The sequence below is a fragment of the Pomacea canaliculata genome, linkage group LG9, assembly GCF_003073045.1.
Source record: "Pomacea canaliculata isolate SZHN2017 linkage group LG9, ASM307304v1, whole genome shotgun sequence".
Taxonomy (NCBI): Eukaryota; Metazoa; Mollusca; class Gastropoda; order Architaenioglossa; family Ampullariidae; genus Pomacea; species Pomacea canaliculata.
The window spans coordinates 22,698,617-22,722,546 of NC_037598.1; the positions used below are offsets into that span (position 1 = coordinate 22,698,617).

The 23,930-nt window shown below is 40.5% G+C and overlaps 1 protein-coding gene across 4 annotated transcripts in view; it reads right to left on the reverse strand.

The window, feature by feature from the left end:
• Positions 1 to 603: 603 nt before the first annotated feature.
• The window catches only part of LOC112572268, a 37,470-nt gene continuing 14,143 nt past the window's right edge, over positions 604 to 23,930 (reverse strand). For 2 of the 4 annotated variants that reach the window (XM_025251854.1, XM_025251853.1), the window contains 5 exons: positions 13,850 to 13,916; positions 11,160 to 11,276; positions 8,490 to 8,790; positions 7,909 to 8,059; positions 807 to 6,360 (listed from right to left, as the gene is read on the reverse strand). In XM_025251854.1, the coding sequence (XP_025107639.1) occupies positions 6,265 to 6,360; positions 7,909 to 8,059; positions 8,490 to 8,790; positions 11,160 to 11,276; positions 13,850 to 13,916 (732 nt within the window). In that variant the 3' untranslated portion in view covers positions 807 to 6,264. Of the gene's footprint in view, positions 6,361 to 7,908; positions 8,060 to 8,489; positions 8,791 to 11,159; positions 11,277 to 13,849; positions 13,917 to 23,930 lie in introns of all 4 variants that reach the window. The other 2 variants (XM_025251850.1, XM_025251851.1) reach the window with 2 other exon arrangements.

The following is a 23,930-nucleotide window of genomic DNA, read 5'->3' on the forward strand; positions in this document are numbered from 1 at the left end:
ACACATGAGTCTTTCATGAAGATGAATATGTAACAGAAGCATTTATTAAGTTGCACATGCAAACATGTACTTAAACTTCCATAACAATTGACAAAATAAACAAGAAGCAAGAAGACATTCAAAATGCAGCTGTTCGTGATTTCAATAATTACACATTTTTAGACAGCCAACTTGTAGTAGGTCCAAGCTAATGTTCTCCAGACCATTTATGTCCCACTGTAGGGCTTTGCTAATTACATCACAGATACACATACACTTTACTGTATAGTATACAAATGATGCAAACATATTTTTAATACTCAACTGATGCATATACAGATGCTGGTTTTTTTTTTCCTTGACCTAGACATATTTAGTGAGTTAGGGCCACAAAATTGCAAATATTACATTACTTGCTGTTGCATAATTACACCTACCATAAATAGTATTATGCAATATTTCAAAAAAGTAATATAAAGTCTTATAAATATGCAAAAAGAATGTAAGCATCTTAGCTGAATTTGGCAATAGGGGTTGATAGAAGGTTACCTGTGCTAATTCAACAAAAAAATTACATACATCTGAGAAAGGCATGTTACTAATTAATCATCAAGACGAAATATTTTTTTTAGCAATATTTATTAAAATTCAGGTGGCATGAAATTAGCATGTCGATAATGGAAAAGCCTAAAAAAAAGTTTCATAACAAACTGATTGCTTAAAATTATGCATAATGTGGTCCCACAGACAATATCACCAGACTCCCACAATATGAAATTTCCTCTTCTCAGTTTGTTTTTAAGGACAGGTACCATTTTTTTTTTTTTTGGAAGGGGATTGTTTGTTTTTTGGTGTTTTATGCCATGCCAGCAACTAAGGCTATATCATGGCAATTTTGGAAGGGGAGGGATTTTGATATTTAGCTGGAAATTACAGATCAGTTTAAAGAAATATTTAGCAGGAGCTTTGTCAAATAAAACACTCTTTAAGAACACGATGAACCAAATTTCCTTTTTTCAAACATACAGGACCATAAGACACTTGATGACCTGCATGAATCGACATTATTATGGTAGAAAATAAATTTTAATGTTTCATATCATTGACCAAATAGCTTTCTTTTAAGGAACAAAAAACTTCCCATGAGAAACCAACAGCACGATACTATTTTTTTGCATGTTAATAAAGGACAGCTGCAAAAATCAATTCCTTGAAAAAAATGCAGACAAAGTTTTAATCACTGAAGCCAGAAACAAGGCTTGTATATAAATTCTGGTCAATTAAATACTGAAATAATATTCTGCAGTTCAAAATATGAGTACTCTGATTTTTTTAAATATATTTTAACATTTTCAGTTCTTTTCAGAAAAATTTTAAAAGGTCCAACAAAATGCAGATCATAAAGCAATAACAATTTTGTCTGTCCCAATCTCTAAAAAGTGCACATAATTGTGGAACAGAATTGGTTAAAAAAAAAAAAATTAGTCTGCTAGTTAGCTAAAGGCTGGTAGTCATTATGTGGTTTTTACTGCTACTATAAAACCATATGAACATATTTCTGCACACTGTAAAATGTGTAAAGAAAAAGCATATAATACAGATAGCAGCCATGAAATAAACCCTAATGTAAAGTGCAGTGTGGTTATCGATTCTAATCGATGCATTGCTGCTTACTCAACATCACTGAGCCCACTATATTACCATATTAATAACACTTTAGGATATGTTAACTTATTGAGAGCAATTTGTGTGGTTTATTTTTTGTTTGATTTTCATACAGTTTATGCCCAGTATTGCAATAAACTTTATTCTTTTACCATAAACCTCTATGAGTTCCCCCAGAATAAAAAGTTGCAAAAACAAACTTCCAAAACTAAATTCTTAAAGGCATTTGTGGCATGATTAATCTACAGCTAGTGGACATTTATGAAGTGTGACATGTAAGACATTATGTGCAGGAACAAAGATCATGACAATATAATAAAACAACTTTAAGGTACATTTACCCAATCAAATATTCTTTACTTCCTTTCCCCTCCAGCTGCCCCACCCACCCCCACAAAGTCTTAAAAATCATATGGGATTAAAAAAAAGTCTGGCCACATGTTCTTTCAACTTCTGTGGTGGTGGTGAAATGATACATGAAAGATTTGCTCCAATGAAGGTGATGGCCATTATCAGATAGCGTGACTTTACATAAAGACACATTAGGTATCTTTTAGGCCCGTGAACCTTATGGTTATTAGAGTTATTAATATAAACAATTCTAAGCTGTTCTTTAGGAATAGTTTCAAGTTTTCTAAGTGCCTGGCTTACCAGGAAGTAACTTTGTGATTCTTTATAGGCCTGTCATGTACCCATGAGGAAATGGATGCTTATCAAAAGCCCATTGCAATTTTTCAGCTTAGAGTATTAAATCTCTATCTCATCTTCTCTAAATGATTTGAAGGCAATTCCCATCCACCTGTTGGTCATAAATGGTGCACTTCCTGAAGGAACATGCTATAAGTGGTTTAGAGAGATGAATATGGAAACATCATTAAACTAGTGCATCATACCTACCAAATAGAAAGTAAGTAAAACTGAATTTAAAAAAAAAGCTAGAACTTGAAAAAGCTCCAGGGTTGCAGTAAATCTGTGAGCATCCTGAAGCTGGTTTGATCCTCACAGGATATGGTGGGGAAAAAACCTTTGTCTGTGGAGCTTTTGTGTAGAAGTATGGTAAGGTAAGCGCCAAGTTACACAAACTATGTTGGACTGTAGGAGTCCTATGTGTGTCTAAAGGGTCAAGAAGTGGCAAATGACTACTAAACAGTGTGGCAGAGAACAGGCTTAATTGGAACGCTGCAAAGTCTCAAAATTTTGCCTTTTGATATCAATAAAAGTATCAGATGAAAATTAAATAGCTTCTCAGAAGTTCAGGGTTTCTAAACAATGTTCTCCTTACAGTCACAGATGGTTGTACAACAAATGGAGAACACCTTCTGTCATACAAAAGTTAGATACCTGCTCTCTATCATTAGAAACCAAAATATAGAGCACATGTATCCTCTCTTGTAACATTATTGTCCAGTTCCATTGCAAAACATTCACACATACAAAAGATTCAAACACTTTCAACTGTGCAGCATATTTCAAAGATCCACCTTTGTTACTTTTGTTAAGGCAGAAAAAAAAGAATCTTGAAACCCAGAAAACCACTGACATGGAAGCACAAAACCAGCATACTTATGGGAAAGGGGGAATTTCAACCAAAAATCAAGGGGGGGAAACCCTAGAGAAGAATAACAAGAGTTTTTATTTTAACATTCTGATGCAAAAAACAAAGCATGACCAAAAAAAAAAAAATCCCTCCAAAATTCTTCATTCAGGGTCCTATAGCATGTGCACATATATTTTTTTCGAATGCCTTATCCTTCTGTAACCAGTATGTTACTGAGTATGTTACTGTAATTATAGTATGTTAACAATTAGCAGACTTTACATTACGTTCTTTATGAGAAGTGTTTTTTCCATTAAAACAAATTTACTAGACTGCTGCTTATCAAACCTCACAGCAGCCTAAAAAATACAAACCCAAAAATATATACTTTATCAGGCATTAGAACTGAAATTTTGAAAAAATTCTGACAACTTTCTGCAAAGTAAATGTATTGATAACAGACAAGTAAATGTACCTAATTGATTACAGACAAGTAAAACAGTGCTGTAGTCAGCATGCACATGAAAATTACAAGATCACTGGACAAAGAAGGAGCACCAACAATTTTTTAACTTAAAAAAAAAACCCAAAAAAACCAAATCCATCCAAAAATCAAATAACAAAACGCTAGCACCAAAACTACATTCTCAAATAAAGTGTATACATAAGGCTGGTCAACAAATGTCCATCCATGGGAATATGCATCTCTTAGGGGCATTTTAGAAAATGCAAGGGCAGGACTGGTCCACACAGACAGCAGCTGCTCATAGATGCTTGGCACAGAGCAGCCTGCTAATTTGCTATTAAAACATAATGGTAGCTTGAACAAAATACATACATATAATCAGGCTACATATGTACATTAAGGTGCTATGGCAAAGATAGCTAAAAGATTTAAAAACAAAAAATTGAAATGTGATATAAACATGCAACATAAAGAAAATCTTCACGTTTACTCCAAGAGTTTTGAAATCTCATTTAGCAGATAAGTAGGGATTTCTGAAAAATATAGATTTAATGTACATGAATCTCTCTCACACAGAAAAACTATCTTACAAGAACAGCATATGGCAGAAAAAACATGATTTTACATGAGACAGCTTTTGGCTGTAGATCCTTGAACCACAGCATCTGGCTTTATTTTTTGCTTAGGGGGCACAACAGAACTTATAATGGTGGAGGCACATACAGCTCATTATAAATCCAGATGACAGATTACATGGTCACATTAATTAAAGGCTTGTTTTCTTTAATACACCTGTTATTTGAAATAGCATCTTTATAAAGACTACATATAGAACTAGATCAGGGCAGGACGTACAACAGAAGCAAGCAGGCATGAGGTATGAGGCTAAAAAAACTGTGTGAAAAGAGTGTGAATGTGAATGTGTGTGTGTGTGCACACACACTCCAGCGAAAGAAGAGCTGAAAAGGAAAGTTAACAGTGTGGTTTGACCTTCATCACTGACTGTAAACTGTGCATTACAAAATAATGGGAAATCTTGGCTAATCAATAAGGATTAGAAATTGTTAACAGATAGCCAACCATGGTGGGGACTTTTCTAAGGATAACATATTGCTGACAAAAATAAAGTGTCCTTGTGTCAATGAACTTGGTTTTCAGCCGTGTGTGAACAATCTCCCCTTTGCAAAGAACTCTAACAAGCAAGCAGCACGCTGAGCCTGCTGTACACAAAGCTGTAGTTACATCTATGTATTCTTTGTAAAACTGAACTGCCGTAAAATCCTCTACATGTTTGCAAGATCTAGATTTCCCTATTGGTAAAAATTGACAAAAAATTTTTTTATTCCCTGGTGCCTTCTTATAAACTACTGCCTGTCCTAAAGGCATCAGGACTAATATTAGTAAGTATTCTGGAGCCTCAAATCACACTAGCATGTCTCTCGCATGCATGTCATTGCTTCGGTTTCTGGTATAGTTATTTTGAACATCTTGTAACCATTGTCAGAAATAATACAGCCTCTCCTTGCATCTTTTTTTAAAAACTTTTGTTTCAGCATAAATTGTGCTATTTAAAAGGTTTGCTTTCTCACTAACAATTATCTATGTCATAAACTGCAGTTCCAAAAGTAAAAATCTTTCAGTTTGAGACAGACAGCTAACTTGAATTGTGCAAATTTTACTAAATCAGTATAGCTCAAACTGTCATTTTTACAAAAGACATTCAAAAAAACTGGCATTCAAAAATAACATGTTTTGAAACAATTAAAAATTGGCATTTACCGGCACTTTCCCTACTCAGAGTCACCTGCATGCAAACATCAAAGTTATCTGTGAGTGAAACATACCAGAACCATAAAGAAAAATTCATTTTGTGGTAGATCAATGAAGTTTCTCTTTGCTCTCAGATGAAGCTGGCAGTGTAATGAATAACTCTCTTTCTATTTGTGGCTTGAAGTTCTCCAGCTTCTGAGCAGTCAAGCTGGTGGCGAGTCGTGAGGCACCTGTGGTCCCGCCATTTCACTGTGGTCATTTTCCTGGCCATACCTTCCCACCGTTGGTTTTCTTCTGCTGGCTCCAATGAAAATGGAAGTACAAATGAGAACAGGGTAGGATGAACACTAGTGGGTGGGAGCATGGTGACGAGAAGAGAAAGAACAAGGCACCAACTGTGCAGGCCAAATCTAGTTTTGTTCCCCTTGATAAACATTATTCATCCTGCGGTGAAAGATGATGGTCTTGTCATAGCCATTTCTTCTTGCGAGATAAGAATCACAAGTTAGAACTCATCACATTAGTTTCATCTGCTTTTATCGTTGTCACAAACCGTGGCTTTCCAGGAAGCCCATAATCATCCAGGCAAACTTTGCAAAAGCACACAAACCAAGTCATTATCCAAGCAGCATGACCAGAAGCTTTCTCCACTGTCCCAAGATGCATGAATAAAACTTTTTACATTGAAAACAAAGCACATTTGGTGATTTTCAATCACTCGCACTGTAGCAATTTCCACCCAGGACACCAAGTGCAACATGAGAGGGAAGGTAGGGAAATAAAATGAGGTGTTTCACAGACAGCCATGTCAATATGGTCACGAAAGAGCTTGAGGGGTAAAAAGGCATTAAGATGGGGGTTTGCTGGTGATCTTGCGGTGTATGCGTAGTAATTCTGGAGCGCTGTCTTCCTTCTCCTGAATTGGTTTCATTTTATCTTCATCCTGCAAATTAATTTAAGTATGTAAATCAAGACATTTCAGAATGTACCTCATATGTCATATAAGAATGCTCTCTTCAATGCATAGCAACACACTTTTGTATAATTAAGTGTTCACAGGAAGAATGCCTGTAAATGCATCAGCATATACAAATTAACAGAAACAGAAGAACAGCATTGCTCAGATGTTAAAACTGCATCAGTTCTTACTCCATACCCTGTAACACACACACACAAAATACTGCTCCAGATGTAAAAGGCAATAGTTAACAACATCTGAAAGTTTCTGCCTCATCTGTGAGGTATGACTAAGACTAGTCACTGGTCTGATGGGATGTGTTCTTCCTCTTGTCAAGATGGCCAGTTGCTGAGTGGATGTGTTATTCAACGGCATCCCTAGTTTTATGTAATGTGTGTTAACATACAAAGTAAAGGAATAAGAATTTGCACAGCACTTATCACCATGTTATCAGTGTGAACAGAGCACTTGGTCAACAGTAAACATACAAAGGCACTTTTCTTTGAGATTGAGACTTGAGTCAGTAAGGCAAAGACTTGAGAGAACGTTGGAACACCTGGGTGAGAGAAGACAAAAAACCTTTAGCAATAAAAGAATATCAGGGCTGCAGCTGTTGTCATGGAAAGCTCCAAGGACTTCATGACCAGAAATTGGGCTACCAGTGAGAGGTGAAGTTCAACATCAAGGCCCACAGGAGAAGCTGTCATTCTAAGAGGAGAAAAAAACATCTGTGTATTGGCTTGGGCTCCAAAGCACTAGAATGGAGAGAAATAGGTCACATCAGGCTGATGTTGATTCAGCAGCTGTAGGTAGCATTGTTCATCCTGACACATGCCACTGTGTACTGTATAATGATGTAGTCAAGTGAATATGCAGTCGTCAAAGAAGTCACATGCCATTCCAAGACTGGGACAGCACTCAGAACCAGTGGTTGATACGGCTGGCAGACCATGTTGAGAAATGATCATAACAGCAGAAAGAGCTTTGAACACCTTCTGGGCAGGGAGGGAATTAGTCCAGCAAAAGAAAAACCAGACTGGAGATGGTGCACATATGGTGTTTTAAGTCGGTTAGATGATGAACAAGACAACAATGGGCCACACAGCCAGGAAAACAGGCAGGCAAACACAACCAAAAGAACAGATTGTCAGTATTCAGCAGATGCCAATCACAACAAAAACCCAAGGACACTTAAAAAAAAAAAAAAAAAAAAAAACAAAGAAAAAGACAGAGAGAGCTTGTCTCAAGCCAGTAAGATGGGCGAACACCATTCTCATCAGAATTAGGAGTACAAAAACAGCAGTAACAACTGTCTGAGCTAAGTTGATGTGTGCATGCATGTGAAAATGGATCATGGTTTCAACACTGTAGCACTGAAAGTATGGACAGCACAAACAGTACTAGCACTGGGACCCACTTTTAGACAAAGCCAAATTGTTGTGTATCTATATATATTTTGGCATAATTTGTATTTTCTCCTATGGTACTTTGAGTCACATGTTAAGAAATTTTAATAGCCACCGGTAAACTTACTGCCTTCAGCCGATTGGCTCTCTCCTCCATCATGAGCTCAAAGCTAGTCCTTTTGCTCGCCTTCTGCTCCTCCCACTCTTTCCGCTTCTGTGCATCCTTCCTCATCTGCATCATCTTCTCCAGCTCTGGCTTCTTTAGCACATCCTTGCCCCTGAAGCGTAGTAGATGGCAATAACAGTCACAGCAAATAAGCAGGGACGTCTTACCTACAACTGTAAATCATCATTAAAGAGAATAAAATCAGACAAAAGTGAGTCAATGGATGTGTGAATTAGGATTGTTGATGAATGCTGCTGATAGGGTCTATGTACCCCTGTGATGAACTACAGGGATGGAAACCTGGTAGGTCTATGTAATTGGTCATTCAGTCTGCACTATTTATATCAATATGCCTTAAAAGCCTCTCACCCCTTTTCCTTTGAACCTTTGAATAAATTCCCCCAAAACAAGTTATAAAAAGATTTGATTAGTAACAGAAAATAAAATCTACCAAATCTAATTTTCTAAAATACAATCAACTATCTAGATAAACATCACACATATGAAATAATAAAATTAAATTTATTTTATAAAAAACTCACAGCCTGTAATTCATCAGCAGTTCTTTGTGCAGAGCTTGCCGTTCACGAGACTCCACACAAGGGTTGGACAGTTTGCGAGGCTGTATCTGTTCTCCTTCATCTTCAAGGGAACTTATACTACCATTTTTGACTCTGATGATGGTTGGTCCTGAATTGGAGGAGGTAGCGGTGGCAGAGGTGTTGCTGCTTGAGGACTGAGATACTTCCTCTGTGCCAAGAGGGGATGGGGTTGGGGGCAGGTCATCATCATTATCATTCTGGTAGTCCGGATCTGGCTCTGGAATGTTTCTGTACAGTTCCTCTATAGGGAAAAAAAAAATGCTGGCTAAGATTTGTCTCATTTAAAAGAAAAAAATTAAATGAAGGGCAAATCATTGCTTCAAGATAACAGCAGTCTCCAAAAATCAAAATAAAATAGTACTTAACTTACTTTCTGGTAAGATTCATTTGGGTACAATAGATACTTAAAACTTAAAAATAATGCCAAAGTTCACGTGAACTAAACAATTACTGTACATGGTTATTCAAGTTTCAATAAAACGTTCTACAATCTTATATCAGTCATAATAATATCTATGCTTTTTGGCATTTGGAAATATGAAGCCTCAGAGTTACCATAAAACTCTACTAAAATCACAATGGATGCACAAATGTCATGCAGCAAACTCATGTGGGCAGTCAGGCATTCCCTCCTCCCCACTATATACATGCATGCATGAATGCACACATGAAAGCCTATACAGTTTCTATTAGTATTAAATATGAAGAAATTGATGATCTGCTACTAGGCACACCAGTCAGCTCTTAAATTCACTTGCAGCTACAAATCCATTTTATATGTTAAGTAAGAGAAAAGCAAATGAACCATTATTCATACAAGAATGTTTTTTAACAGTTTATGTGTTTTTAAAAGTTCAGCAGCAGTCAGTTGAATACAGTGTTAAAGATTAGATCAAACAAAGATTCTCACGAAATGATGATGCTTAAACTCTAATTATTTATGATTTACACCAAAAAAAAAACTCCATTAAGAATTTTATAAGTAACGAAACCAAAATGTATGAGTGAAGTTTGTAACTGTAAGGCAACAAGGTAAACAGTGCTCATATCAACTTGACCATAAGTAAGAAAATAATCAAACAAGAATCAATAGTGTAAACACACACATATATGCAAGATGTTTGATTAGTTTCCCTTTTATGAGATATGCCACCTAGAAAGTTGCAGAAAAAGCAACTAATTATTTTTTAATACATATATCCATCATTTTTCATATGTTTATATGTTTCCTAAAAGAAAAGCAGCAGAAACAGTACTCTGTACTCAAACTGACAAGGTTGAAACCATGAACCACCTACAGATATGTACAAAGATGAACTGTCTTCACAAAATACTTTTAAGTTTTCACTTAATCTGCCCGGTTTCCTCAGAAGAATGTTATGAAAAATTCACGAATATTATGGTTAATTACAAGTATATTCACACAAGGGGGTACAATTACTGTGGGTCCATTCCATTATTTTGAGATCCAAAACTTTTTTCTTGAAAAGGGGTGGGGAGAGTAACGGGTGCCTCTTCAAAGATATGCAGTGTGAGAATCAAAGACAAAAACATTTGACACGGCACTAGGGCTAAAGTTGATTTTCATTCTTTGTCTTTGTAACCTGGAGAGTTTAAAGTGTGCTGTAAGCAAAAATGCAAAAAAAAGAGATCATGCACAGTGTGCAAACATATGAACAGACACATGTATGCACATAAACATAAATGCATGCATGACTGTACAAATTTATAGTTGCCCTGGTCAGCAGCTGATAATTTCTGAAGCTTCATCTACACTAATCCCCTTTTGCTATTCATGTGTATCTGCCACAACCAAAAACTACAAAACTGTGAAAAGTCATGGCTGTGCCGCAGACCAGTTAAAATTAAGATGGCAAGGAGTCCTGAAACTAACTTTTACTATTAAAAAAAATTGTCAGAAGGAAATTGTATCTTCAAGACTATGCTGTTAATGAAATATTCAGGGATTTAATGTCTTTATGATTTTTTCACATGATGTATAAAGTATTTCAATAGTCCAACATTTCAAAAAATCAAGTTAATTTGCTTAAACTGGCTGAGACTTGAGAAAATTTACTAAAGTCTTGATCAGGTTTCATGTAGAATAAGAATTAAGCACACTTGATTTAAATGCATTTAAAGAGTAAAAGAAAGTGGATATCTAACAATATGTATATATACACTTTGTGACAAAAATAAATTGTTCAATTCATTCATCTGATGTTTAATATTTTGCATGAAAAAATTGTATTCAAAAATAATGATGCACCAATTTCTCTGTTTCAAAGAGTACAGCTTAACAAAAGCAAAATAAAAGAACAAATAAGCAGCTGATGAAAAATCAGCATAGGGGAAAGTGATCCGCAGTCCTAGCCAGGAAGTCTCTCTATTGTATTTTATACATGGCTACTACCAATGCAGGTTTATGGTGATACTGTGGAAGCACTACAATAGATTTACTGTGCCTTATTATCTCCCTAGGCAAAAGAAGAATCTAGAAGAATGCTAACAGCTCCTCCCTACTGAGAAAGATATACGCAGCCAGCCATTAGACTGCACAATTAACACAACAGGTGGCGAATCCTTCAGAGTGGTATAACGCCATTCTACCTATGTGGATGTTGCAAATGACATTTTTGAATTTCTCCACAAAGGCAATGGAATTGCGTGATCCTTCCTGAGCATCAGGGTCGTAGTCTGGTTCAGGGATGTCCAGTATGGCGTGCTCTGACATCAATCAACATAAATGATTCCACATGAATACAATGAGCAACTACTAACGAATAAACAGAAATGTTTCCACATAAATATATTGAGCAACTACTACAGCTAAAATGAATGACAACCATGCACAACAGACATGCAAAGCAGTGTAAAGGCACCTGCAAAGACTACAACAATGTGTACAACAAAAAGAAAGAAAAATGCAATGATTTCATCAGGCTGGAAGTTTATAAGATGCAAATTTATTAAAAGAATAAATTGCAGTTTGATATTAAATCATCAGTGTCAACAGACCTATATAGAGGCACACATGCATAATCTACAAAATAATTTATGTCACTCAAGGCCATACTTGTAAGGGCTGACAGTTCGTGTTATAAAACCTTCTAACTATGCTTTATTGATACTTGCTCTCAATTTTTATGAAAGCTGTGGCGATGCTCACAGTCAGGCTTTCCAACTTGTAATGTCTAACACATTTCTTAATCATGGCAGTTCTCTTTTTGGGCAAGCTTCTTTGTAGTTTGTTTTGCAACAAACTAAATCAGTTTGTTTTGCAACAAACTAAATCTGCCACAGTAATGCTCAAGAGAAAATAAACATGGTCTGTTACAATCTGTAACAATGATGCTTAATTAGGCAATAGATATGGCCTAGACAAGATATAAGACACATCTTTTAAAAGTCAAGACCTGTTTCTTCTCTCTTCCCAACCCTCAGTTTCTACTGTTTTATTTTAAATCAAAAATGTTTGGAAACACAACAAGATAACCCATTTATAAATATAAAAATTACTGATGTCGTTCCCAAACATATTTCATTCAACAGGAACAAAAATAAGCAATGTCAGCATCAGGCACCAGCATATCTACAGTTAATGTCCTTTTGTTGTAAATGATACACAAACTAAAATCAACACACTGACAACCCTAGTCTAAACTCACAAACATGAACACATGCCCATTTAATGTGGATGCTGCAGAACTGAATATAACAGGAAATGTCACAGTGCCCTCACAAGATACCAACAACTGTCCAGGACAATACACAAGTGCATCTTCATCAACATATCCACTTTTGCCTGCAGGGGATCCCAAAGTGCAAGCAGCCCCGTTTCTAGTCAACATTTCTTTCCACAAGTCTTACTCCTCCCCTTTCAAGCAACCTCAAGTGATGTCAATTGCAGGTCAACAAGGCTTGTTATGAAACTCTTCACCAGTCTAATAAAGGATTTTAGCCCCACATTTTACTTCTGGTTTATGTACATGAATTCCGTTGTCATTTTTTTATGGACATACTGTAGCCTAGTCTTCCTCATCCTGATGCATCTGCATACTGCTGTGAGCTTTAAAAAAAAAACAGGATGGGGGGATTTTACAAAGAGCTGTCTACAGTTCTCCTGGACATTTTAAAAATAAAATTGATTCCAGTTAAATCAGAGATATCCGTAATTTGTGCTGAATTTTTTTTTAAAGAAAGAGAGAAAATGGTTGCACTATGACCTTTAGGCTGTTGGCGAGTGAGGTTTGTGAAGCCACAATTCTTTGCGGGTGTTAGGTCACGTGCTGCCTATTTCTTCCTTTCTCCATTTTTTGTTTAATAATAGAATGGTAAGGTACCCCATTCAAAAGATGGGTCAAACGAGGGAGAGAGGAAAGGCGAGTTTGTCGGGTGGGAAGCATGCTGCGCTGCACAGGTATGGAACCGGCTGCTCCGATCTGGAAACTGGACCTCTGACCTCCAGTTTTGGGTCGGTGGTTTGGTAGGAAAGTGCTTCCACCTACAGGTGATTGTGCACTAGGGAGGGAGTTGGAAACCAGAGTACCCGGAGGTGTCATATACAGCGTCTGAACTCTGGGTCCCTTCCTGACTGCAGTGGTGGCGAGCGCTTTAACCACTAGAGTACCGGTCGGCCCTCTCCATCACCACGACGCCCCCCATATCCACACACACACATCGACCGTTTGGTGTCCACCAAAGGAGTGGATTTGTGTGAACCAAACACACAGGTAGGTACACACACACATCTTGAAGCTTGCCGCCCGTCACTTTGACACCTGGTCGATCTTGCTGCATCGCTCCCGCCCAGCATCTTGTTGTCTCCGAGACATTCGGCAGGGTCAGGGTCGCCTCGGTGCTTGTCGCACTCTACTGATGTCCCTTCAAATGGGAATTAGTACAACAACGCCTGTTCGCATTTCGACAACAACACGCAGACCGAGACACAGTCACTGGCGAAGGAAAGCATTCCTAGACTTTCTTCACCCACCCATCCCCTCGCCCTCTCACCCCACACACGCGCGCACACACATACGCGTTAAAATGTGAGGAATAGAGGGTAGAGAAAAAGAAAGTAAAGATGTATTTTTTAAAAAAAAAAGAGGAACGTTGGATACGCTTTTACGCAGTCAGCAGTAAGTGTCGTTATGTCTTGACGAACTTACTCTGATGTCAGGTCCCGGCAGAAATTTCCTGTGCCAGAGGAGAAGGTTCGAAGTTCGTGGATGGGGGTGAAGAGACGAATGGAGGTGGGCAGACAAGTATTGGAAATCCCTGATAAACAGAAAAGAACTGACCTGGATGTTTATGCTGCTCGCTGTTCTGCATGGCGGAAAATCGCTTCAGCTGCCTTTCTCTGTGTTCCTGTAATCAAATAAAGACAATTGTTTTCTGAATGAGCAAACTCAGGCGCAGACTTCGGTTCGAACGATGTGTGTGCGCGCGTGCGTGCGTGTGTAAGGGGGGAAGAGTGTACCTAGGTCCTACACAAAAGTAAATGCGTGTGTGTGTGGCAGCATGCGAGAGAGAGAGAGAACGTGCTCTCTCCACCATCACACATCGACACAGGTCTTATCACATGCTGACGTTCTTCCTCGTCTGCATTCTATGAGGTGTCCGTCATTTCCCTTCGACGACGCCAGCGCGACTGTCTACATTCACCACCACCCGACTCTTTTTTTTCCCCCTTTACCTGTGAAATCCCAGTGGATTTTCTTTAACAAAGGTGGAATTATCTACAGAAAAATCTCGTTACAGCGATATACGATGAAAAAGTCAAAACGCTCTTTTAAAAATATTATTTGTTTGTTTACCGCCAACATTTTCCCAGCACCACCTTCCAAACATTGCTAAAAATAAATGCCGCTTTTCCATTACACTCAATAAACACACACTGCACAGATGTTTCCCCACTCACACCCCACAAAGCAAATAAATAAAGACAGTGTATACAGCTCTGCAACTTCTGCCCCACGAAACAGTTTTTAACAGGAAAAAGTATTGATGAAGCAGCCATGAAACCACCGCCTGTAAATTTTTCTGGCCTATCAAGTAGGAAAAGGTAACTGATCATGCCACTTCACACTTCAAACAATCTCAGTTTCTTGCTTCTCGGCAGCCAGCCTCTCAGCGTGATGTTTAAAGGGAGTGAAAATGGACAGAAAGGAAGGAATACGATGCCTCGCGAGAGAGAGAGACCTAACAGCAAACACCTTCAACGGGGCGGGAAAATGAACGGTATACACATGAAGTGAGCAAACGTTTCTAACCCTGACAAGGGGAGGTCACACAACAGTGTTGTCTAAAGAGAAAGGCGATATTCCGCCAACACACACGCCCATCAGCCTGAAGAGAAATAAAATGTTACTGTACCAACTCAACAAGACTTCGAAGTCATCTTCCCACCGCCAAGTATTCCTAGTCTCGAGCCAGTTTCAGAAATCACTCTGTGGGGTGGGTGAGAGGGTGTGATTGTGTTTGGGTTTTTTTTGTGGGGAGAAGAGAGAAGTAACAATGAACAACCAGGACGTGCCTGATACTCCAACGCCGGTGTTGTAATTACAAACAACTGGCGGTCGCAAGCTGTGTTTTCCGGACCGCAGCGTCGAAGCAAATCGATGGATGGGGCGAATTTGTGCTTACTTGACTGAGTAACCGGAACACGCCGGCGCTGGAGAGTGGTCTCCCATGGCGGCCTTTTTGCAGAGGACAGCGGACAGACCTCGGCACGGGATGTCCGCCACACACATTGGAAACCACCGCCGCCCGGTGCACGTGCCAGAGGAGAAGCCAGGGCAGGGGAGTAGGATGGAGGGAAGGAAGGAAGAGGCAGGAGGGAAAATCCCACGGTGTGCAGCCTGGAGGACAAGCCAGCCGGCTGGACGGCCAGGCAGAGTGGAAGCCAGTCCAGGCACTGAGACAGTCTCTTCTCTCCACCCCACTTCCCCCAAGCACCCACCTCCCGGTCTGAGCACAGCGTCAAGTGCGATGACGTCCGTCCGTGAGAGCAGCAGTACGTATCGCAAGATACCAAACATCCGCATTTCACTGCTGATGCTGCGACGGTTTCCTGAGCAGGCCAGCTGGTTATTTCGTGACGGCCACATGACCTCACATATCGTTATTATTATAAACTCCAATCCCCATCTCCTCACACTGCGAACGCGTGGCGGTGCGGATTCGGTTTGCCAGCTGGCAAGACAGAGCGAACTCGCACGGTGTTTGTAACAAGCAAAGTGCGGAACGCGAACGTTCGTAACTCCGGAAGGGGTGGGGAAGAAAGAGAATTTTTAAACCCTGACGATTGAGCTCTTCTCAGTATCGCCGGAAACTAGATGACCTAGTGCATGTGTTCCAGACAAACACAACACAACACAACACGCAAACTCTCTCGCTCACACACACACACCGAATACTCTCCTAATCTCTCCAACAACCGAGAACAAATAAGTTTCAATGTCTTTCGGTTAGTTGTACAGGCTGTCGTCGGGACATGAGTAGCGGGCGTAAGACTGAAGGACTTCATTAACCTGGCAAACACAGTGCGCGCCCCCAACGACAACGGCATCTGCGTGTCCCATGGTGTCGACGTCACTTCCTGTTTCAACGCCGCTTCGCTTGCATGACATTTGGCTGTAGCTCTGCTCCTGGAACTTAGCTGCTGGCGGCACGACAGACCCTTCAAGCGATGCGCTAATCGATTCCTGTCCGAGACAAGCATGTCGTAGGCTACGGAAGGGGAGGCTGGAAGCAGTCACATTATCAGGAACAGATTCTTTTAATTCACTGATTTAATCGTTCCTATCCCCACGTAATAAGTCCTGTGATAAAGACGATAAATCCTACCGGGGCGAAAAGTGCACAAGCTAAGAAAAAAATGACAAAGCAACGACGATGGTTTGGCCGCGTTTTTTCCATGAAGGTTATACAAAAACTATGCCGAACTTTGGACACGTTTGTCCAATATTTATTCTGCCAAGAACGCGGCCTTTTCTTGCATAAAGAATTTGCGCAAAGTGCCCCATGTGCAACTATCTTTGTTCAAGCTACATCATCAGAGCAAAGAGGATACCTTTGATCTGAGGACCAGAAATTAAAAAAAACAACTGTTGACGTCAAGATCAGTTATCCCCCCATTTGCTAAAGCCGCGTAGTGGACGCTGACCTCTTCCGCTTTCCGATGCGGTTATTCTCACAAAGCCGCGAGGTCAGAGGTCAAAGATCACGACAGCCGACACAACAACACATCCTTCTAACCTACGACCATACAAGGACGTGTATATTAGTTCGTGGACTCTACAAACGTCCTCCTAACGTGAAGACATATCGTGCAAGGAGATTACTTCCCCGCTGGCGGAACTCTCCTTAAGAGTTAGATTAAGTCTGGCCTCAATGTCGAATGCATGCCGGTCCTAAAGAAAGTGGGTAGATGTTGGGGAAATGGGATGTCGACGTCCCGTTAAATATACAGTGATACCTCGGTTCTCGAACATAATTCGTTCCGGGAAGACGGTCGAGAACCAAATTGTTCGAGAACCGAAGCAATGAAACCCATAGGAAATAATGGAAACTGGATTAATTCGTTCCAAGCCCCAGAAAATGCATATTTACTGGGCCTAATTATATAATATGTAGAGAAACATGAGTCTCAACAAAAATAAGAAATAAAAGTGTATTTATTAAAACAAAACAAAAAACAAAAAAACAAACAAACAAAAAAATGTACTGCGACAGTACAGTACAGTAAAATTGGGTTTCATTACTGTACCTGTACCAAAACTATGGCAGGAGGAATGAATGTGGAGAGGAGGAAGGGGATGTATTGTTTTGAAGGGGAGTCCTCTTCAATAAAAACAGAGGGTAACTGCTCTTGGGGTTGTTTCTGTTCTCTGTATCTTTTGCTGAGGAGAATCAGAATCTTGCTCTGCAGTTGCTCTCTGATTTCTTTACGGAAGAATTTGTCAATTGTTTGCTGTTTTTTTTTTTCTCCTCTGCACTCACACTGATGACGCAAGCAAGGCGCGCTGGGCAGAATGAACCCATTCGGCTCAACTCGGCTCATCTCGGGACGTTCGGATTTCGAGTTCCAAATATTTGTTCGGATTCCAAGACAAAATTTTCTCGAATTTCCTGGTCGAATACCGATTTGGTCGAAAGTCAAGGCGTTCGAGAACCGAGGTATCACTGTATTTTATAATGAAATATTTAGTTAATCTCAATGAACTACATATAAAGGACTAAAAATGAACCGACAGTCAACCACACAAGAAACAGACGGATGATACTGTGACAGAAATCAGCCAAATGCTTGTGAATGAAGATGAAGAACATGGCTCACTTGGGAAGAATTCTTGGAACGACTGTATCCAAGAGTATAGGGTGAACGAAGCTTTGGGATTTCATGACTGCACTCAGGAATGTGTGAGATTTGCTGCTTTATGACAGCATAGACTAGTAGACAGACCAAGAAAGAAAAGGAGAGACAGAGGAAAGGGACGGTGGTGCTGGAGTTTATAGGTTACTTGCTAGTTTACGCTGACAGTGGTAATCACCTTTATTTCATTCTCATGTTAAATAAATTGCGGCATGCATTTTTTAAAATCCATTGTCACTGTTTGACTGAGTGAATTTAGAAATCTAGAACTGGAACATTGGCTCGACTTCTCATTCCACCCCCTCACGTTTTCCTATTCCCTTGATTTTTCTTCTCGTCTTTTCTCTCGTATAACGGCCAGGCACACCCAAAGCGCTCGTTATATTTACATGACAATAAACCCTAACCCTTTAAATGTCTTTCTTGCCCAGCATTCCCCTAATTTCCACTGGTCCACACTGACAGCAGCAACAAGTGCCACTTTTAGCTGTTTAAAAAACCCAACTTTTCAGGTTACTTGTTCTGTCAAATCCACAACCGTTAGTAAAATCTACACTTAAAAAAAGGACATGTGCTACGTGAAAATGCAATCATAAATATTCAAGAAAAAGAAAACAGGAATATCGATATTAAGAGTTACAATGAGAAAGTTCTTAAGATAAAAGTTTCAACGCCGGTATTTAACGCCTGTACGTCACACCGCATGTATTTATTTACTGGCTGTGAGGATGACGGGAACATTAGACAAATGACGGGAAAGTTCTTGGACTGTCTACCACGCACCTGAGACAAAAACAAGTCGCAGAGTGCGTTCATCTTGATGTTATCGCTGGTGATATTATTACTTTCGCCAGGCTCACAGCGGAAGTGACGCAATGGGGCACTGCGCGGAGCCAGAGGTGCGCAGATCACGAGTGACGACGCGAAGTGTCTACATGACGCAAAGGGGCATAACCACGCGAAGTGCCCTTGACGAACTGGGCACGGCGGCGACTGGGTGCGAATCTGACGGCTACAAAAAGTGGCGGGGTGAGGGGTGAGGGGTGAGAGACAACAAACAGTAATGAAGGAACGTGGAGGGTTGGTCTGCGCACGTCAACGCTGGGAGGGCGACACTTGCAGAACCTGGGGAGAGGAGAGAAAGAAAGGAGCAAAGGAGAAAGAATATTGATGTGAGATTAAAACAATACTATGGTCTATCGTTAATCGAAATTGCACGCACGAATTAAGTTTGAGCGATGTTAGAATTTGTTTTGTTTTTTTTTTGGGGGGGGGAGGGCAAGGGAAGGGTGGTGGTGCTTTGTTGCGATGACAGGTATATCCTGTCGAAAGACCTTCATCAGCTCCCATTGGGAATCCGATTCTGCGTATCTGCATGTTGCGGCTGTCCTTCGTTTTTTCGCCGTGCGACTTCTGAATGTGCACGAATGAATGTAGATCATACTATATAAGCCCGAATCATGAGTGTATGAAAGTCTATCTGGCGGAGCGGATATGAATTGTTGTAGTGTAGTTGTGCTTCAACACAGAGCTGCAGCTAGTTGTCCTCTGGGATAACTGAAATCGTATCTTTCCGCCGATCTAAGGACGATGACGCTGTAAAGAATAGTCTGAACTAGGAAAAATCCCTGGCAAAACAGGGAAAAAAACACTCAGAAAATATTGACATATCAAAACTCGTGATTGCAATCTTCCTTACACTCTCTCTCTCTCGCAACGTTCCAAGCAAATGTAAACCCATCGTATGTAAAGAACCAACAAAGATGAAACATCAGACGGACGCGCAGTATAAAATCTGGAGCAGGCACTCAAAAAAACATTTCCGAACACACCCATTTTTCTCGCTCTTCTTCAAACCGATGTCCTGAATAGCGAAGATAAACATGGGCAGAAGCATGCTGTTATTGTTACACTGTACTCAAGGTCATTCCTAAATAACGCCACCACCCTGTCAACAGACAAACGGGTACATGTACTTGCATCTTCAAACGCTGTCATTACAGAACTTTCTTCCCGTAGCCATGAAAAAGTTGCTGTAGCCTCGTCCTCACAGGTAAATTAAACGCGATCTAGGCTGTGACTCGTTAAAGGAATAGCGAGGTAAATATTCTCTGAACACTGGGTAAAGCCGAGTTACTATATGCTTTTTCTCTGATTGTAGATTAATACTTTCCGCCTCTTTTCTGTTATCGAGATAGACGACCAGAAGTATCGCCACGCCCAGCATGAGGCCGACATTACGGACGTCAAGACAGGCATGGATACATTTGCACGTTGAAGGCTTCAGCCAATGGTAGAACTTGGAACACATTCTACAGTGATGTCTATAAGCACATATCCTGTGTTCTTTCATGCTTCTCTAAAGATTCACTGTGCTTGTGTATTAGTATGATCGCCTAATTGCGATTATCTTTGTGGCAAAATGCGCTATAGAAATACTATCATTATATTCTATCTCGAGAACGCCAGATCTGAGGATATATCTTGCACTGAGATTTAAACCCAATCATAAAAATTGTGCCAACCCCACACTCCTTTAACAAGCGTCTAATCAAGCTGATGATCCTGTAGATAGCACAACGCTGTGACGCTCATGACTTGCGTGGCAACAGCTCCGATGCAGCTGTACCTACACCACAGGATGCCGCGGGCATAAAGCACAGAGCTAAGGTTACCTCCGGATTACCAATGGACCGGAAGCAGTAGCGAAGCGCCGATAATGGAAACAGCTGCAAACATAGGTTTTACGGTAATCTCGAGGCCCTAGTCATCCATAAGCTGGTATATCTGGATACACTAGGGATGATCTTGGAGACAGTAACGGGAGGTAAAGCAGGTGAAATATGGAGGTACCCCTACTTCGACCTTTGCATCTTTCATTCAAACACTCTCAAGGTAAAAGCAAACACAGGTGTTTTACGTCAAGGGCAAAGACAAGCTATAAAAGAAGCTGTCCTCTGTGTTGAATGGAGGAGGATGGGCTGCGGAGAAAGGTGCCAATGTCCGCAAGAGGGGGTGTGAATGGGGTTATAACACGTACCTCCTGCACGGTGACACTGTTTGAACTCCCTCCACCCGAGCGGGTGACGTCCTCGCGCTGTTAGACTGGTGAGGTGGGTAGATTTCTACATACCTTGCTACTGGGCACGTCAGTGTAATGACGTAATGGCACGCGACTGTATAGCCATGCACTGTACCGTCCAAGGCGTTGACTCCCTCGCTCTCTCTCTCTCTCACATACACACTTCCCTATCTGCCACTCTCTCCAGCATCTCAAAAAACCTAACGATCTCGTTAAAAGGATGGAGAACAAGAAGAACATTCACTTTATATCCTTGTGTAAACTACCTCCCACCTGCCAGCACCTCTCTCTCATTCGCATACATTTACTTTGCCTTTATGAAACATTTGAAGTTTTGCCATCAATTTTATCTCAAGATATAATAGCCAGTCCATAACGTTTTGTTTTTTTTGGCGGCAAAATTGAAGATCTGATTTCACATTGTATTGTGCAGCGTCTCTGTTAAATATGTCTCCAAGTATTTTCCCCGTGAATTTATCAATCAGCACGACCAGTCCTTTAGAAAAAAATAGCGGTCACGTGCAAATGTTTGTCTATTATGGTTCTTTAACTAAGGGAAGAAACTACGAAACAGATGTTTGCATCGAGCTAAAAAAAAATTATCATTGCTCATATTCCCGCTGAGGACCCAGTTCAATGCGCTATTTTTACAACACAAAGATACCAGGACAGCGAGAGTGGGATGGTCTCGTGGAATGAAAGAACAATGGATGACGAGAGCTGACCAGTCAGCCTTCGGTTGCTGTGTCACAGGTCAAGCCTTCCCATCAGCATTCCATTAAACCCACGTCGTCATCAGGTGACCACATTTTAAAAAGTGACGTATGCATTCAACGGACTGTGTACTTCAAGCCGATAGACAGCGTTCGTACTAATATTATTATATATATAATATATTATATAAATTTTCAGTTTTCTATCTCTCCCTCGCTATACAGAGACAGAGAGATGTGTGCATAAACACATTAGCCACTATAAACATAATATCCGAGCAATATCTGTAAAGTAATTCACTCACTGGTGAGCTAACAGCACAAACACCTGTTTCCTATCAGGAAGGACGACCATGTGTTTGATATAGCAACAGCTGGGCGGTGTTAACGACGCAAAAAAAAAAAAAAGGAGGAAGATGTCATGAAGGTACAGGCTCGTGAAATGATGTTCGGAATCTAACACAAAATGAAGGCTTCCCGCCCTCTTCATCAACTCTCTATACGGCTGTTAAATAAAATTCTTCCTGGAATGCGTGACACTGGCCACGAGCCACACCTGAATACCAAACATAACAATGGCTTAGTCTGAAATCCGGTTTTATTTTTTCCAAGTTGCCTTAGTTGAGATTGAAAAAAAAAAAGAGGGATCTACATATAGGGAGGGCAGGGTGGTTTTAGTATCGTTGATGTCTCACAAACGAGGCTACACTGTAGTCGGCGAGGGCAGATCATGTTTACGGGCGTCACATCGTTGTGTCAGGAAGAGGTAGATAGCAAGTTTTGAAACCTTAGCCCACCATTCTGTCATTTATGACAAAGGAGAAGTGGAACAGCGAGAACGAACGACAAAGAAACTGTGGTCTACAGAGGACAACATAATACGTCTGACGAGGCCTGAGCCTACCTGACAAGCGTTTTTCCCATCGCGCCGATAATGTGTACACCTGCCTGACTGTCCCTGGACGGGGCAGTGGTTGAAGCGACGTTGATTGACCCGAGAGAGTAATTTCACGCGCAGCTGAAAATGTCGGCTAGAGGCGCCGTCCCGAAATTATCAGTTTTCATACCGCCATAATCATCCACTTCCTTCTCTATCGTCGGCAAAAGATCGACACAATGCCCATTAGACAATACATGTATTCCGCTCTGCACGGACACACACATGTAGGATGGAGGGGAGGGATACAAGCGAGATGAGTACATACTAAAACCAGACGATCTGAAAATAACAGAAGAGAAAGAAAGAAAAAAAAGGTCACAAAGAAGTGGTGGTGCATGTAAGCGAGGTAGAAACTATGACACCAGAAGTAACGAAGATGGTCTGAGATAAAGTAACATTCAACAATACCCGCGGTGTCTGGATACCGCTTCGTAACTACGGAGATAGGACAGTGTTCTTAATTTCCCAGCGTGCCCCGGGGCAACCACGTACCTCACGAGATAAACACTGCCCCCTTCTGTTCATCTCGCATTAAGCACACGCTAAACACATCTCAAGATCCATCTTGTCTGTATATCTTGTCAAGTCCTGAGCTAAGATTTACAACACCTTGGAGGTTTCTCGAGGAACATGGTCCTGTTTTAACTTTATGTGAAGGTATCTATTCGCTCTCTCATTCTCCTGTCTTCTTCTAAAAGGGTGGGAAAAATTCTTGGCCTCGGCAAAACTTTAATCAAAACTCTAAAATGCCTGTAACATTGTCATAAGAAATTAGTACTTCAATAATTGCTCTCTCCTTTTCAAGAGGACAAACGTAGACAACGTCAAGCGAGAAAGAGGTAGAAAGACAATGGCGAGTGAGGCAGAGAGAGAGAGGAGTAAGGCAACAGTTTAGTTCCCATGACCTATAACCCAATCAAAGGTTGCATCGACAATCTTCTCATAAGAATCCGACTCCCGCTTATCAGGGCACTTGTAAAGCATGTTGGGTAACATGTCCCTGCACTGTACGCAAGATTCAGCTTATAAAATGAACACCTCCAATAAAAAATTTGGAAAAAGGCTACAAAAGCTTCTAAACAAAGAAATGAAACTTGAAGTAGGCTCTTCGCTGTCGGCGTTATCTTCAAAATCGTTCTCACCGGCCTTGGATGTGTGCATCGGTGAGTGGATAGGGGTGTGAACTCTGGCAAAAGTACTTCCTTCCTCTCTCAATATATATTTCAAACTGTCACTGTCAAGCTTGTCACACAAGTGTGTACCGCGCGCT